This window comes from Apus apus, chromosome 4, assembly GCF_020740795.1.
Source record: "Apus apus isolate bApuApu2 chromosome 4, bApuApu2.pri.cur, whole genome shotgun sequence".
Lineage (NCBI taxonomy): Eukaryota > Metazoa > Chordata > Aves > Apodiformes > Apodidae > Apus > Apus apus.
Window position 1 is genome coordinate 105,214,332 of NC_067285.1, and position 18,434 is coordinate 105,232,765.

The window sequence follows — 18,434 nt, forward strand, 5'->3', positions numbered from 1 at the left end:
TAATGTCACTGCCATAATATTTTATTTAATTAACATTTTGTATCAGGACAAATAGGTAGGACACAAGAATTACACAGATAACGCAGCACAAGAAACCAAGTCAAGTTTTGAATCATACAATCTCGCTTTACAAAAGCAAGATGTCAAAGACTTGTGGATAAACCTATATTGCAACAGAACATCCTGTCATGCCTCAATTCTGTAGCATCTCTGAAGACATCATGCTCTTACACAGAACCAGTTTTATGCTATTTAGGGACAGCAGAGAATTATTCAATGGAAGTTTCAGCCCCAAAGCAGATATTCTGATGTTGATGCTGGTTTACATTAGGCATAGTTTTGGAGATAAAAACAAAGGAAATAATTTTCAGAAGTTCTGATATTCTGTATGAGAAACCTGAGACCTGATTTTCAAAGTGATATGTATGTTCAACTCCAGGAAAATTGCTAAGAAGTACATGTACTCAGCAGCAATGAAATCAAAGCTTATGGTGTCTAAAACAGGTTTTTATGAACAGAAGCACCTAAAATATCCCTTTAAATTACTTTGGTTTATAGGCACACTTAAATTAAATAACCATTCTAGTATTCTCTGAACTTCTTGTCTCTATGTACACACATATGCAGCCCTGATGCTGCAGCATCTATAGGCAAAAGCTACAGAACTTTTGTTGAGGTATAAAACTGAATTACTGGTAGGTAAAGTTAAGCATGTCCATAAATAAGCATTTAAATTGCACAAAATGGTGCCTGCAAAAATCAGGCACTGAATTTGCTTGCTTTTGTAAGAGCCTTTAATATATTAATAGAGGTTTTCCATATTTTATACTCTCAGATATATACATATATTTTATCAGTAATGTGTGCTTACATACAAACATACATATGCACACATGCAAACATAGGTGTACGCATACTACACACACACACACTCACGTTCTCTTATTTACACACATTCAAGTCCTTTTTTTAAAAAGAAAATGCCACCATTTAATAAACACTGAAATTAGTTCCAGGTTTCTTCCAGGATTTCAGAATTATAGAAAAAGGTAACTTACATCTGTCATTGTATTTGAAAAAAAATTAAAATCTGGACTTTGCAACCAAATTAAAGATCACACACCCCCCTTGTGCTACCAGCTTTCCAATTAGGAATCAAGATATTGGAATGAATCTGGTATAAATGCAAGAAGCAATTTATATGACTGTTGTGGTTTTTTTTACAATAAATGTGAATCTTTTGGCAGATAAATGAATGCAAACTTATGGTGAGCAAAGAGCTCTGTCAATGCTGAGCCCCTTTCTTCTTCTGCTCCAGCTCCTGCAGGCGCTCCTCCCGGCACTGAGCGTGCTGTGTTCCCACCTTGTGGGCTGTCTCCGTAGCTGCAATGTCAATCTGTGCATATCGAGATGATCCACTCCCTGAAATACCAAATGGATTTATGTAAAACATTATACAGCTCAGATATTCCTAGGTAAAACTGACCCAGGGTTAAGATATTGAGACACTTCCACAGATGTCCCAGATGATCTTGGTTTGGTCTTATTGCAAGCTCTATCAAGGGAGTAAGCTGGCAATCACAACTGAAAACATCCTCAAAATCTGTATCTGCACAGTTTAGCTATTTGGTTTTCTTCAAATAAGCAAATTAACCACTTGTATTTCTGCCCCCAGCTTGAATCTCTATTCCCACTCCTCCCAGAACAGAAAATTGAACTCAGGTCTCCACTCTGGGAGGCCTCATCACCAGGCTACTAGTCAGGAAATTAAAAACGTTTGGTATTTGAAAAGAAAACACCATTGGTAGGACAGTTGGGAGGGATTCTTCTTTGTCTGCCTTAGACACTCTGTAAACATTTGCCAGATCAACCACCTTCAGCTTTAGACAGAATGACAATTTAGTCCAGTAATTGGCAGTAAGGGAGATAAAAGCTGCTCAGTCTGGGAGCAGAACAGTTCTGCAGAACTTCGGTAGTGCAGATATAAAACTCCAGAGACTAGGATAACTTTAGTATGAAAAAAACAAAACATTTATAGTTGTTAGAGGCACCTTGAAAGTTATACAAGTTGAGCATGGGTTGGTGGTTGACATTTAGGACTGTTTATATCAGTTTATGGAATTCTTACTGTCTTGGTTGACCATCTTAAAATAAAGATGAAACATCACTCCAGCATTTTAACAGAATGTTGTACAGAGAGCTACAATAAATTCTGGGAGACGCTTTGAATTACTTAACCAGAGCCATATAAATATTAAAAAAACCCCAAACCAACAACAAACCAAACAGCAGGTAAAGTGCTAGCATTTCAAAGTTAATAAACTTGCTGAAATGAAAAGAATAAAAACTAAAATCTCACTAGCCAAAAACTAGACAAACAAAATTCATCAACACCAAATGTGACCAATGAAATGACAGATCCTGATTAAAGGCTTCCTCTAAGAAAGAATACATTGCTAACTAACAATACATGGCAGCTGTAATGCATGCTTTTTGTGCTAATTGTCCAAGTTAAGCATTAGAAGTAAAACACCCAGATCCAGACAAATTAATTAAAAAAAATATTTAAAACAAATCAAGTACTTGAGCTGCCTTCCTTTCTGTAGCACTTCCACACATCTTCATAGAGAGCAGATAGAAGAACACTGTGTTCTATTCTGAAGTATTTGCTGCCTGGCTCCAGAGTATCTCCAGGAGCAAGCCCTGAACACTCACACCCACAGCCCTGTTTCTGAAGCCAAGCAAGACAAATTAGTTAAGTGTAGTCTTAATATGTGCAATGAAAATCTGGAGAACACGAAGCAAATTACTGTCTGTCAAACTCCACAGACACAGAAATGTTCATTTTAGGAGTGCATACACAATACACCTGTCAGAGGGATGCAACATCTTATAGAACCTCATTACTTAAAAATCTTTTCCAAAGAGGTGGCAGTGACAAGAACTGCCTCACAAACATACCAGGGTTCAGCTCCTCTGTTAGCAAGAGCCTATGGGTAGATGAGAAATTAAGATTCTCAATACAGTCTGCATTAACGCTTCCTTTGCTTTTTAAACAGTATTGTAGACTTCCTTACCTCTTATGCTTGTGCTAGGTTCTTGAAGTTCCAGTTCCATGTAATGAAGTTGTTTTTTGGAAGTGGGGCTGACAGGAATATTAACATAGGTGGCCATCTCGCTGTGGGGTTGGTCTGATGCAGGGACATCAGCAGAATAACCTACTGCTCCTTCTAAAATAAGCAACATGTTATTGTAGACACTGTTGGCAATGACCAATGATGCATTTCATAAAAACATGATGTTCTGTCAACGGTTCTGATAGTAATTGGCAGTGATTCTTGCCAAGCAGTACATTCCTCAGTTGTAGATGGAACATGAGAAGGCTAAGATTTCAACAGAAAAGATCCTCAGAGACTGATCAACTCAGGATCTGTGCAGAAGAACACAGGCCACAGCCAGTGATCCGATCTCACAGAAAGCAAACAGACAGAAAGCAAACATTATGCAGAAATTCTCAAGACAGAAGCCATGTATGCAACACAACCTCACAGGGCTTTCAGCTCTAACGAAGGTTAGTAAAGCCTTATATAAAGCAATCTGTTCTAGGAAGATGTAGACTATGATATCATTCACAGGAGACCAACCAAAATCACTAGAAGTTCAGAAAGTATGTCCCAAAAAAAGGACTGAAGAACATTTTAAAGCAAGGGAAGGGCAAGATTGAGGAGACAACATTGACATTTTCCCTGAACTGAGTTGAAAAAGACAGGAATGATGGCAAGGGGGGAGAGAAGAAGTAATAAAAAACTGCAGTTGCAGGAAAAAAGTAGAATATTAGACAGAGGGAAAACCTTTTTAATAATAGAGATCACAAGAACACTAGAGGAAATCCCACAGAGGCTGAAGAATTTCTAAAAATAAATAAATAAATAACTAAATAAAAGAAATTGACTAACACCTACTAGAAAACAATTTTCTATAAAGTTATTCTGACTTAAAAACAACTTTGCTGTCTACTGGATGAATTATCAAGATATCTTCTAGCCCTACTTTCAAATATCCTAATCTTACCAGAAATGAAACTGAGGGAGAAGGTAGAAGGTTCCATTCACTGGCCAACTAGGCATTTCATTTCTCACTGTTTTGCTCAGCAGGCTAGTAATCACCTGCTTCCCTGGTTCAGTTGGGGTTCTTACCCTCCAACACTTCCTGATGTTAAGTCAGTTTGGGACAAAGAAGTGCAGAGGAAAAATGGTATCACTGTCAGGTTCTCCCCTTCCCTGAAGTTCTCCCATTAAGCCCTTTCTTGTCCCCACCTAAAACTCTTACCCAAATTTTACTTGTCCAAATCACTGCTTTTCTTTTCTGCCCATTCAGCCACTGATGAGATATGAACATAAAGGCAGTAAGTGATCAAGTCTCTTTAGAGCCCAGGAGAGAATGACTTCTCATATCCAAACATCAAGGGGAACTTCTTCTTTGGTTGTATTATGAATAACAGATATAGCTCATCCAAAGTCAGGCAATGATAAGAGTTGTCAGAGCAGGTTCCAGGTTAATGGAGTGTCTCCAGAATTAAGCCATCTAAACTGAAGAGACTACTATGCAGTCCAAAACTTTAAAAGACTGGAAAGTTTTCCAGTTTTCTGACATATTTTCATAAAGAAAACACAGGAATATCCACAAAGTAACATAATGGTTTTCAGGTGGCCAGAGTTCAAGTTACTCTTCCAAAATCAGGTATTAGGAACAAAATGGAAATGTAAAAAAATAATAATAAATAAATAAAACACAAGAAATTTCTGGATGTTCATCAAACATAACTCTCAGAAATCATTCTTAATTCTTCTGTCTAAACTACAAAGTAATTGGGCCTGATTGTGCCAAAAGGGATTCAGCAGAACCACAGCATTGAACAGTCTTTCTATGCTGTTAAAGTGATGTAGCAGGAGTTTCAGTGAAGTGCCCTCAAAGGTAGATAGCAGAAAAATTAGCAAACTTCTCTACAGAGTAAAATAGTTGAATAGTTTCAGGAAGCTGAATGTGCCATCTGATGCACACAAGGCAAGTGATTCTCCTGAGAACTAGAAAAAACACTTATGGAGAAAAATGTATTAATTGATTGGGGGTTTGTGCAAGAAAAGCAAAAAAGAAACACACAAAACAAGGAAACCCCTGTCAACAATCAAATATTCTACTCAAAGGAAAGAAACAAACAAGAACAAAGTTGGGCAAACTGGAATGGAAGGAAAGGAAGAGCTTTCTGTTGTTTTGTCTGTGCTGTCTTAATAGAAACTGCTTTCCCTGTAAACAGGGAAATTCTTGGGTTTTCATTTTTCCTTTGAATTAAAATAAATAACAATAACAATAATAATAATAAAAACAAAAAAATGTCCCACGCCAACAACCCAAATAAAAAACCCAGACATTTTGGACACTTAAAACTGGCTTATATTTGAAAAGAAATATTAATTTGAAACGCACAAGACAGTCAAAAGCTCCTACTTAGAAAACAAGACACAGACAGGAAGCCATGGACAAAGACAGTCCTTTCAGCAACCTGCTCTGGGTGGAGAGAGGTACAAGATGCTTAAAAGAGAGGTCAGAGGACCAGTATTTGAGATAATTATGGAAGGAGAATTTGGAGGAAAAACAGAACAAAATGCATTATTTCAGCATTCTTAGATAATTGGTAGAAAAAGGGAAAGGCAGAAAGGATCAGAAATAGTTGAGCAAGTAACAGGAAAACAGTAAAAAGAGAAAATACAGTGGTACTGGAATGAAGAGGGAGAGTAAAGGTTAGTATAATTCAGGAGGGAAGAAGAAAATTATATGTGGAACAGCTGGTTTAGCTTTTATTTCAGCAAATGTTATATTCTCCAACCAATGCATACGCCGCTCTCAGAAACATGATAAATAGTGCAGAAAGAAAACCCCCACTATGAACACAGCCTTGAGATAAACATGTGTGAGAGCATGTAAAGCTGACATGTTCAAAGGGCACCATCTCAAAAAGAAACGTTTAGAAGAGATCACAACAAAAAAGGAAATGGAAAAAGCAACAGATGTTAGTGTCTTCTAATGCAACTGGCTGAAAAGATCTTACTCACCAAGTTCCTCAGGGCTAGTAGGAGTTCCTGATTCTGCAGGAAGTGTCAGCATCTCGTAACCACCTTTGGGAACTAGAATATAGCAACACCATCAACAGCTTTGAATTTAGGAATTTGCACAATGAAAACAAAGTGTATCATTTTTTGGGGTTGACTTGTAAACTTCTAATATGAATAATCATACTGGAAAATCCCACAAACAGGGGCTAATGTTGACTTTTCTGAAGTGGTGATGCCAGCATTTTCTAAGCAGTGCAACAGTAAGGAAATAAACATTAGGACACACTGAAGGCCACTGAAGTCAACAGCATGTTTTGCTGTACATCAACGGGGGAGCAAAGCTGTCTCAAATGCATCAATCAGGGAGACATGTGTGGGTGATCTTGGGAACATCTGGAAGACTATTATTAAAATTCCACCTCCAGCACAATGGATAACTTCTTGAATTCTGACAAATCACCACAGAAAATGCTTAAACTAGCCTTCCCAAAGGTAACTTTGCTTTCCAAGTGCAGATCATCATCTTTGCAAGAAGCCAGGTTGCACATCACCAGTGTTTCCAGAGCACTAAGCTGAAGAAAGATGCCCAGATTCTCCTCATGATCTCAGACTCCACTCCAGTTACAAGAAAGCAAGCTAAAAAGCTATGCCCATAGAACAAACATATTTGGGTTACACTTGTATGACAAACACTCAAAATATTATCTGCTGTTTTGGGTTTTTTTTCCTCCGTTATCATTAAGAAGTAACTTTAAATGTGGTGGGGTCTTTGTTCCCACCACATCATTCCCAGGGTTACAGGACTTCTCAAGGCCTGAGGTGGGTTAGTTTTTTTTGGTGGATGCTCTTTGTTAAAGTGCTGGCAGCATTCTGCTGCTGTGAGTGAGACTATTGCCTATGCTCTGACACTTATCTCATTTGTCACTCCCTCTTCTAAACTTATCCCAGCTGTCAAAGCCTTTCTAGCAAAAACCCTGCCAAGCAAAAAAAAACAAACAACAAAGAAATACATAAGTCTTACAAAAGGGAATCAAGCAATACGTTACCTTTAACATTTTCTGAAGTTTAAAGTAAGTTAATTTAAATATACATGCATACAAATACCTCATAACCACTTACACTTACCAGCTTGGAGGCTGTGCCCTCTATGGACTTTCAGAGACCCAGAAGCTGCCATCACAGAAGCACCACCTGTTTTCAAAGAGAGAGATTCACATTAAATCTAAATACCTGATGATATTATTAGACATCTGCACTGCATCAGCATTTTTAGTAGAAGTTCCTGAAACATCAAGAAAAAATTCAGTAAGAATTCTAAGTTACTGTTCTTCACTTAAGCAATGGTGGGTTTTATGGTCTTCTTTAATTTTTTGCTGAAGTTTTATCCTGAGATTGTGGCACTATAATATAATTTTGTCATTTTCTTCCTTTCAAAAGAAAGAATGCTTTCTATACAAGTTCAGGATACTGACCTCCCTATTTCTGGTGAGCACCACCTTACTCACAGAGACAGTTGTCTTGAACTGAGAAGTAAAATGCCAAGGAAAACTGAGTGGGGAGTTGCCTTTGTAATACCTAACATAGGTTTGGCAATGGCAGAATGTAAAGGGTTCATTAAAATCTCATCAGACTGGATCCAAAACCTATTAAAGTTATTGGGTAGAACCATCTCACACTTCAGAAATCCACCATCTAGTTTTAGACAGGCATAAACTGGGGCAGGGTGAAGGGCAGGTGAAGGATCTTCCACAGGGTTTGAATCCAGATCACAGCTGGTTCTTGTGAGGCACCATTCCAAGCGTTATGGCCCAAGGAGCTTTGCCAGGGGTGCATCTGAGGGCACAGCCAGTCCCCTTTCCCAGCACAACTCAGATCAGCAGGAAGCTGCCCCAGGTACAGTGACAGGTATGGAAGCTTGAGGAAACAAGAGCTAGCAACTCAGAAACCTAAAGAGTGGTAGGCATGGAGTGTGGTTTGTACACCCACACATCGCTTCTTTAATTAACCTGCAAACTAATTAGCATTATACCCACCTGTTGAGTTAGCATTATCATTACCCAGCCATGAAATTCTTGTCCCTGTGGGCACCTTAATCAAGATGAGTGGTATTTGCTTCCTCACATGAATAATTTTGGGAGAACTTGTGCCAGTAAATGGTATTTAACAGAAATCAGGTAGGAGGCTGTTTGTCAATAACCCTGCCACCGGTGACAGGGCAGCAGTGCCATGTGCTGCTGGGTGTTGGGCATCAGGTGTAAAATCAACACCGTCTTCTCTGAGCAGGTGAGACACTTCTCTGCAAATTGTTCTTAAAATACCATCCAAAAATTACCATAATTCTTATGCAACATGAAATTCCGTCAAATAAATACTAGTCTCAAACACCTAAGAAGTCTGCACAACCTAGGAACCTAAAGAAAGCGGTAATTTCTTCTTTCTCCCCCCATTTAAAGTATACATTAATGCAATTATTTTTCTAAGTCTAGTAATTTCCAAGCTTATAGAATTATTCCTACGCTTTTCTAAAATAAGCCTAAATAAAAACACAGATTATTTCAATTAATGAGGACAATGGATTAAAACAATAATAAACACCGATTTCAGAAGTGCCCATCTGAACTAAAACCTTTAGTTTTGCAGTCTTTGTGTACACAAAAGCATATACAGGGTAATCCAAGGCTGAAACAATAATTTTCAAGCATACCATACTGAGAAACTGATTTTGTATTTTAAAAATAAGACCAGATTGTAGAACCTTTACATGCTGTGGTGAGGACTTAAATCACTAGAACATTATTTGAAATCTTGTTTTTAACAAGACTGCTGATAAAAATAAATGGAAAAACAGGACAGCCCTGGACTAGCTGATTTAGTTATATTTTCACTGTAACTTATTTTTTCTCACCTCAGAGCATCCTGTCTCTGCATTATTAAGAATATCAGAGTATACTTTATGCAACTGAAAGCCTTACTGTACTTTGAAGAAAGACTACACAGCTTTATACTAATTGCAGCTTCATCCCAAAAAAAGAATTATTTTCTCCCTCAAAAACTTAATGTAATTCAGAAATTTAGATTTTTAAGTAACATTTTTAGCTTTTGTGAAAAGCATAAAGGCCAGGAAAGGAGATTTAAAACAAGAAGATATTCCAGTCCATTTCTGGTCAAGGTGAAGTTTTCTCATTCGGAGCTTGCTTCAAAGATCTGTGTTAATGCTTTAGGATTTGACTTGTTATGTTTTCCTGATTTTCAAATCTGGCAACTAACAAATATTTACACTGTCAAATGTCTCATGGAATTTTTCTGAAGCTTTGAACTGCATCATATAAACACATCAGCTGAGACTGACCAAGACATTTTCTTCCTTCGTCTTTACAGCTACCATATAAACTGGTCTGCTTGTCATTTATGAATCCCGGGATAACACTTGCAGGAATGGAAAAAGTGAGTTAGCAAAATAAAATTCTGAACATATAAAGCATCCAGCAGGAGACAGACACTCCCTTCCATCATTCTTTTCATTTTACAAGGAATTGTTAAGAATATTTTTTCAATTTCCCCTGGTATCCAGTTCCGTAAGGCTGCTCAAGTTAAAACTGAGTAACTCATCGAAAGAATACTTTCTGTTCTACTTTCCCCAATGTGTAAGAGGAAAAAGATATTCAAAATGTGCAAAAGTAAAATATAGTGCAGAGTATTTTGCATGCCTACATATGATTAGACTCAAACATCTGATGTAGCTCAATGAAGACAACTGGTATTTGAAACATCTTTCTAACTTCACAGTCATTTATTTATGCCCATTCGTCAACAATAAGCACAGTTCACAGCACATCTGCTACAAGAAACAGCCATGAAAAGAATTAACAAACAAGAGGGAAGCTGGAAAACACACTATGAACTGAGCCCAGACAGGTTATATTCTCAAACCCTGTCACCCATCCTCACATGGCCAGTGAGCAGACACAGACAGCACTACTCTGCATTTACCAGGACATCACTTCTTACTGCCCAGCCTCTGCTTTGCCTTCATGGAGCAGGTCACAAACTCTGGGCTAGCTCTGGACTGGTAAACTTGCTGACAAGGAGTCAAGACAAAGGAAAACCCTATGCTCTATGATAAATTCTTGCTTCTTCTTAAATTAAAACTACCTTTACTATGAAGTACTTTGATTTCCTCAGCCAAACAAAATTTCCATCTACTCCTTTGGAAAAAGATACCTTGCTTAAAGGGGCGTCCAAACCCCAAGGTTACTGATTGACAGGACAAATACTGCAAGTGCACCAGAAGGTTTTTTCATGTAAGTGTAATGAAATACTTCCCAGTGATGTATAATTGCACTATAAAACTTCCCTAAGTTTGTTACTCTTCAATTTTTTAAGTGATTAGTGTGTCCAAAAGAATCACAGAGGCTCTAATTACTTCTAGTCACTATTTATCTTCCCATGCTGTAGGGCCACTGCAGCCCAAAGTGTTGAGCTGGAGTCATTACCGTGTTCCTGTACCAGGAAACCCAGTGGGGATTTTTTTTAAAAATATACCTTCAGATATACTTTACAAACATTTGCTAAAACAATCTTCATGCATCTGAAGCTCAGGATCTACACTGGCCATGAATGAAGGTGGCAAAGTATGTTTCCTTAATAATAATAAAAAACAAATTAAAAAGAAAAAAAAGAAAAGAAAAAGCGGAAATAATCAGTATGTTTGCAAATAAAATTCCTCACCTTTGTGTTGTAAAAGGCTGGGATATGTCATTTCCCCTGATTTCAATGTCAGAGAAGGCATGGGGAAGCAAATCAGGAATACAGAATAGGCAGGACTAGAGGGTCACTGTGACATGAGTTTACCACCCTCTGACACCCCCAAAAGAGGAAACAGGAACCTGCTGAACCCGCTCAGCCACAAGGATGAAGCAGCAGCACTTGGATCCCAAGCATATGGTTTCACCACTGTGACTTTTTTTTCTCTTCCTGTCAGGGACCTAGTATTGCAGAGTCACTTAGGCCAAGGTTTAACTTGTAAATGCAACCTGTATTTTAATCATCTTACTTAAACCACTTTTTCTGAGTTCCTGCTTTTATTCCCCTACAGAATTATTCTGACTGCACTTATAAAATAAAGCACAATCAAGGAAGAGCATGTCATATTATAGCAGGGTTTTATTAATCAGTTTCTCATTATAATAATGCTCTTCTATTATAGTGTTTAGCCCCATGAGATACGGCATATTTATGGTGGACACTGTTCAGCACACAGTCCTTTATTGGCTCAATAGAAGTATCATAGTGCACTTTGTTTTCCTGCATCTGAAGAGCTGACAACACATTTCCTGGAAAAAAAAAATTGTGAATCATAAATTATTTTCAACCTAAGCAGCAACAACCAACACTGTATGGCCCAGATTCTTCTTTCTCACTGCTCTCGATTACTTCCTTGAAAGCCTATTCCTAAGCTTGGAACAGAAGTATCAGGCTGCATAGGTTTGCAATAAAATTTTTAAAAATGCATAAAAGAAAGCCTGTTTTGCCATCATAAAAGCTAAACTGTCAGACAGCTGAGTTCATTTTCAGCACCTCTCTTCTGCTACATAATTAATTTTATTCTTTCTTTTTATCTCCCTACCTTGACTCCCTATCTACCAAGAACAATTTAACAGGGATACAATGTTCATAACTAGCATTCAGCTGACATTTCAGCTGAATTCCAATCCACTGCATTGTTTTACTTTTATTCTTCAATTCATCCTCTCAGAACATTTCACATCAAGCATCATGTAGGTTTGGTGTTACAAGCAAAGAGGCTGTCAGATGGCAAGCGTGTCTGTTGCACTAAATTTGCTCCTGTGGAATATGGAAAAAATGAAACTGCACAGACAGAAGATAATTTGACAGTCACAAAACTTAAGACTATTAAAGTATGCTGCTTCCATGGAAGGGCATTTTTAACTTGTTTTCCCAGTCAGCTGTTGATTTTTGTAATGCCAAAGCCTGTGACACAGAAGCACAGGGAAATCCAGCCTTCCACTATAGAAGTTTAATTTGAGTGTTGAAATGGCCAAAGTTGGGTCTGGCTCCTGGGAATGCCAAGGCAATCAGCTTCCCTGTGGTTAATGGGAAGGGACATAAGTTTCTGAAATATGGTGCATAAAGTCTGCATGAAATGCCTTCTCCAGGGATCACAGAGGGTCCCTAAACACCGCAATCCCATTCCAGCTCTCAACTTACCCTCTCTAAATGGGAGTCCTGGAATTCAGACTGCTCAGTTCAGTTGGAAGAGCTGGCAACTAAGGACAGAAATAGTGGCATTTTTTCTCCCTCACAAAACAACTTCATGGTTTAAACATCATTCAGAAAACAAGAGAGCTGGGATGAAGTTATACTCAACTGAGGAAATCCAAATACTTTGAAGAAAAGCATGAAGACATTACAAGTGAAAGCTGGAGGTTGCTATCTGAGGTGTTGCAATGAGCTAGAAAGGAGAACAAGATTTAAATAACAAGCCTAAATCATAGTGACAAACACAACTGTTGGGAAATACATTCTAAATGGAAGAACAGCAAAGGGTGATTTGAGGTGGATTAAAGATTTTCACTGCAGACTGTGCTAAACACACATGTCAGACATACACACAGAAATACATCCTAACTTCAGGGCAGAGGCTTGAGCTAAACAACTCCTTCAGCTCTGTTTTTCCAGCACTACTCTGATTTATGGGACCAGAAAGATAATTAAGATAACAATGAGTTCTTCAGCCCACCCTTCTGTGAAGGAATGTGCTGTCCTTTGGTTCCACCTCTCAACAATGAATGTGCATCTCATTCATGGCCCCTTAGTTCAAAACACAAACAGCTCCCAAGGAAAGGACCTACACACGTATCTTTGAAATTGCATCCACTAGATCATGCTACAGAATTTCTTAAACATTCATGAGAAACTCTGTGTAGGTCTCATGAGAACTTCTTAGACCTTCATGATAACTTCTTCTAAACCTAAGTGCCTCCAGAATCCAGCAGTCTCAGAAATCAGGAAATCTGAATCATACTTTTGAACCTCTATCCTGTCATGGTATTTTAAGGTACATAATAACCATAAATACTCTATTATTCCTAAGAGCAGGCATTCCCACAGCACACAACTCCAAAGAATCCCTTTCCTTGATCTGTACTGCAAAGCTACGACAGCAATAGAAACAATTTCCTCCCACAAATGCAAGCCCTCTATTTCAGTCTCTCTTTCCAATCTTTCCAGAGTTATTTATAAAAAGGTAACCAAATTATTTAAACCAGAATTATATCATTCACCCCAACTTGTTGGGTTTTTTTTCCACCTAGTAATGCAATTCAGAATTGCTATTGCATTTATGAACACTTTAAAGCTTGCCATTAGAATTAGACACATTTTTCTGAAGTTATATACAACTAACAGTAGAAAGAGAATATAATCACTCACATGCTATCAATAAACTGAAAAATATTTAAACATTTGATCCTGACACTTTGACTCCATTTCTCACTACAGAACTGAGGCATTCAACTGCAAAAGGTTATGGTTGGTGGATTTAGGTTATGGCTGGACTTGATGATCTTCAAGGTCTTTTCCAACCAGGATGATTCTGTGAAAAATATTGTACAGAACATACAGGCACCTGTAGCACTGGCAGAAATGGGTTTGCATTCATACAGTGTATTTGAATGAAAATACAACACAATCCTTTCTGTGATAAAAGAAATGTGTTTATGACTAAGCCAACTGCTGCACTAGCAAACATTGTAACCATGTATCATGTCAGCGTTCAATCAGTCATGCTAGTAGAGGTATCTTGCCATGTACCTGCACAAGGCAGGTTTTGAAAGTAGTTCCTCACATTAGTGTGCCCATATGTTATCCTTGACAATGGATTAAAAAAAAAAATAAAATCACAATATAGAAACATAAAAAAGTTCTAATCCTTTTCTTTTAGCCCAGCACATCTGTCTGAATGATTGCCCAGCACCCAGGGATATTCAGTCAAGGGCTCGGGTTAAAGATGGTGGAAGGAAAACATTCAAAGCCTGCAGTATTACTTTGAAAGCTTTGCAATGCCAAGTTCCATTGTACTTGAACTGTTCACATATATAAAAGACAATAATGTAAAATTAAATATCTGAGGATAATGAAAATGCTACAAGACAGAGAAAACATGGGTTTCTTTTGCATTCTGAAAAATAGTGTAGTACTGAAGATTGAAGTTCCACAGGTACATAAATGAGAGTATTTGAGAGATGAAACCCCACAAAGATAGGTAAAAACTTCAGTCACTGGCTTTACATGTTGCATTTACACCTAATGTAACAAGTATTCAGTTCTTTTCTTAAGCAATATTTTTTCAGAGTACCAGACACAAAAACTCACCCACTCAATTTTCCTCAGTCTTGTGTCTTCCCTTCCTGTTGATCTAAAAATCTGTCCTGTATTTCTGCACTTCCAAATTGCTTAATGGAAGGTTTTATGAAAACAGCTAACTCCTTCACATCTGTATGAATAGTCTGAGAGGAAGTTTTTGTCAGCTTTGTTTCCATCCACAAATAATGTGCCACTGAAATTAATGCAGAAGTAATATTGTGCCCACCACATACAGCTTTAGACCCAAGTTCCTCTGTATTGACACACACTTTAATCATATGTGCTTGTTTCCTTGGGTTGATTAGAGAACTAGAAACCTGAGCACCAGAAAGAAAGATAAAATTAGAGTTAATGATCCAATTTTTGCTTTTGCTTACACCTCTATAAATCAAAAGTAGTTCCACTGACTCAAGTGGAATAACTAGGAACAAGATCTGCTAAATTCTTCTGGATTTTCTCCTGCTGAGACAGACAAAGGAATAGAGTTACTTGTGACCTCCAGAGACACCTCCTGATCCTAGGTATCTTACTGGATTCATTCACACAAGCATCAGTCAGCTACACTTCTTTATGTATTTGCCAAGGTTTTTAAAAGTCATAAGGAAACCCAACCACAAATTGCTGTTCTATGTCTATTGGAAGCAGGTAACCTGAGAAATTTAATGGATCTACTTTATATATTACGATGTAATTCATAATTGTCAGTCACAAATTGCATTAGCAGAATGAACCACAGACAGTATACCTCTCACTATAGTCTTTAGCTCTGCTTCCATAAATCTTCTGTCTGTCTCATCATAATTTTGGACTTAAACATTATTCCTTAACAAAGCAAATGACTAAATGGCTCCTACCTGGTATAGCTGGTAAGACTCCAGACTGTAATATTGCTGTTCCCTAAAGAAAACAGAAAATTTTAGAATGAAAAATCTTTACAGGGAACAGAAACTTCACAAAACAGAGGAGGAATTGCAGATAAATCATTCATAATCAGAAAAGCTTAATTCTTGGTTTTAAAATCCAGAACAGATAAAAAGGTGCTCAGATCTGAAGGTGTTCAAAACGTGTTAGTTACAAAACCTTTGTGTACCTTAGTAAAGGATAACTAACTTGGCTTGAGGTGCTTTGCAACAAATGTAACAGGCATGGTGAAGCTTAGCACTATTGAATCAGCCCTCAATTAAACAACAAAAAGCAAAAAAAAAATTATTTATACCCAGAGGAAGATGATATCACATCCAAACAACAGGATTAACACACATAAAATAAGGCAATGTCTGTATTTTCTAAAAATGGTAGGTGCTGCAAGCAGACCAAAGCCTGCTGTGCTTCTGACTCAGCCTTGTAAGACCAATATACTTGATTCTAGAGCTTAAACTGAATTTCAGAGTGCCTACAAATACCATCCGTGGCATCCAGGCCTTTCTAGAAAAGCTTTTTACCATGTCAGATGCTTCACATTGTTCATAGCATGGTGGTACAAGGACAGCTGGAGCACATCAAAGCAGTCAGGCATACCAGCACCCATTCACAAATAAGAGTGTTCCAAAACATTCCTGCACACCAGGATTCTCCTCAGCTATTCTGCTTATGTCATTCAAACCGACCTGGAGGACACTCTGGCAGTTCTAATATCAAGGGTGCTCCTGCCCAGCAGCATCAATGTAGAGCGTGAAGTCAGTCTGGTCTGTACTGCTGACCACCACCCTGCCAAAGAGAGCTCTCATTTCCGTGGTCTTGGTGAGAAGAAGAATTCATCATGACAATCCATTCTTTTTCATAAATAAATTTGTCTTCTGGACTTTGAAGTGGAAGAACACTATATAATTACTGGAGCTGAGTGATAACATTGCTTAAATCCAAAGCAACAAAATTCCATTTTATATTAATACCTGACAGTAATTTTCCCCACCAAAATGCACAGACTTGTGACCTGTGATAACTCTCAGTTTCCTATGCTTTCTTACAAAGTGGTGGCTTTACAGTTGCGATTAGAAGTTGACATCTACAGATACAGCACTGACTTCCTAAAATTACTCAATAGGAAAAAGAATGGATTATTTACTTATCCTCCATGTAGAAGTTCAAGTCATAGTAATTCCTAACCATACTAACATTTTCATAAGGCAAACATGTTAGGACACAGAGCTCATTCCATGTGAGCATCAGGAAAAACTCAGAGCTAGCAATTAGATCCAACTTTCTTTTTGGTTTTGATGAACCTTGCCATGAATAAGAAAAACATTAGAAAATATTACACTGCTTCTGTTTCAGCCAATAAAATATACATTAGAAGAGCTTAGTGGGACCAATGGGGGGGCGTAACTTTTTTTTTTTAAATACAGTTTTGAAATCTACAATACAGAACAACTTGGAACAGTGGAATAACACCTGCCACACAGGATGTTTCTGCCTGATGCTACTGCAAATGAAGAATCTAGAGCTTCAGTATTTACTTGAGCTTTTATGCTACTTGTATAGTATAATATATGAGACACTGGATTTGATCAACTGTTTAGAGTAGAAGGCAAGGGGAAGAAATCAGAAACCTGGCCAACATTTAATTAATTAATAGAAATAACGTACCACAGCATTTCAGAAAATGAACATCTTATTAATTTAACCATAGTGTCTGTTATTTGTTTCTATAGTTACCATGGGCCACCACAGAAGCTGCTGCTTTCATTTGGGTAATATGAAGAATTACCCCCACAGATAAAGGACAGAGGACTTTATTTAGATACAAATATTTTTCAGTTACAATGGAATTTCTATTAATTAGATACAAATATTTTTCAGTTACAATGGAATTTATATTAATTAGATACAAATATTTTTCAGTTACAATGGAATTTATATTAATTTTTTGTCACTATTATTTATAGCAGACTTTAAAAAATTGGGCTTTTTCCTGCCCCCAGTAATTTATTAGGGGTTTACTAGCACAGATATTAAAAAAAAATCATTTCCCTGACTTTGGTCATGTCTGTGCAGGGACAGCAGATGATGCTGCCTCTGAAGGCACTATCAGCTAGCTCACTTCACGGCACAGCAAGCAGCAGCCTGCAGTGCTGAAATGCATAGAAGTCAAATCTTGCTAATGAAAAAGGATCTCACAACTTTCTGGCAACTACTTTGCTTTTGAAAATGGAGCCTTTTTTTGTCACTTGTGGGATATGGATGGGATGGCTGCATGATACTTAGTTCACAAAGTCAATCAAAAAACTGTTTTGAGAAGGGAAAAAAAATAATTCTTTATCTTCCTCATCTTCACCTCTAGATTCATTAACCTGCACAGCCTTGCTGTCATTCAGGGCTTGGGCTTGATGCATGAAACTAGACAGCAAGTCAGAAAAATATTTTTAACCCTCTTTCCATAGATGCATTACACATCAGAATATCCTAAATGATGGCAAAAGCATGGATAGAAATCAAGTCTTGAAGGCAGAAAACCTGAACAGAGATTAAAGGCTCCTTGAAGAAAGAATGGCACTTTGGTTCCTTGTTTATACATAATCTCCCAGAGAGGAGTCCTCTTTCATCATTAAGGATGTTACAAGCAACAGTAATGCAAAGAAACCAAGAATAATCTAAATGTTATTATAGTGATTTGTTTTCTCCTCACCTTACTGTAAAGTTCTTACTGGCAAGGCAGCATACACTCTTACCTGCTGAACAGCTGCCCCTGCAAAGTCAAGTTGTAACTACTTGATGTACTTGCAAATTAAGTTGTGCTGTTTTCCCTCCTTAGTGTTGCACAAGTATAGCACTTCTGCAAGGATGGGGATTAAGAAGTCAGCAATGCCCAACTGTTAAAAACACTTCAGCTGCAGAAACTTTTTTTGGTGATTTGCTGGCTAATGTAAGTAAATATCAATCAGCAGGGCTTTCTGATCACTGAATGTGAGTGAGAATTCAAACCACCTTTTGCCTTTTATT

The 18,434-nt window shown here is 37.7% G+C and overlaps 1 protein-coding gene across 3 annotated transcripts in view; it reads right to left on the reverse strand.

Annotated features, from left to right (window-relative positions):
- The window catches only part of DOK7 (docking protein 7), a 63,138-nt gene continuing 44,704 nt past the window's right edge, over nt 1-18,434 (reverse strand). For all 3 annotated transcript variants that reach the window (XM_051616728.1, XM_051616727.1, XM_051616726.1), the window contains 5 exons: nt 15,350-15,392; nt 7,236-7,301; nt 6,111-6,182; nt 3,078-3,230; nt 1-1,422 (listed from right to left, as the gene is read on the reverse strand). In XM_051616728.1, the coding sequence (XP_051472688.1) occupies nt 1,286-1,422; nt 3,078-3,230; nt 6,111-6,182; nt 7,236-7,301; nt 15,350-15,392 (471 nt within the window). In that variant the 3' untranslated portion in view covers nt 1-1,285. The remainder of the gene's footprint in view (nt 1,423-3,077; nt 3,231-6,110; nt 6,183-7,235; nt 7,302-15,349; nt 15,393-18,434) is intronic.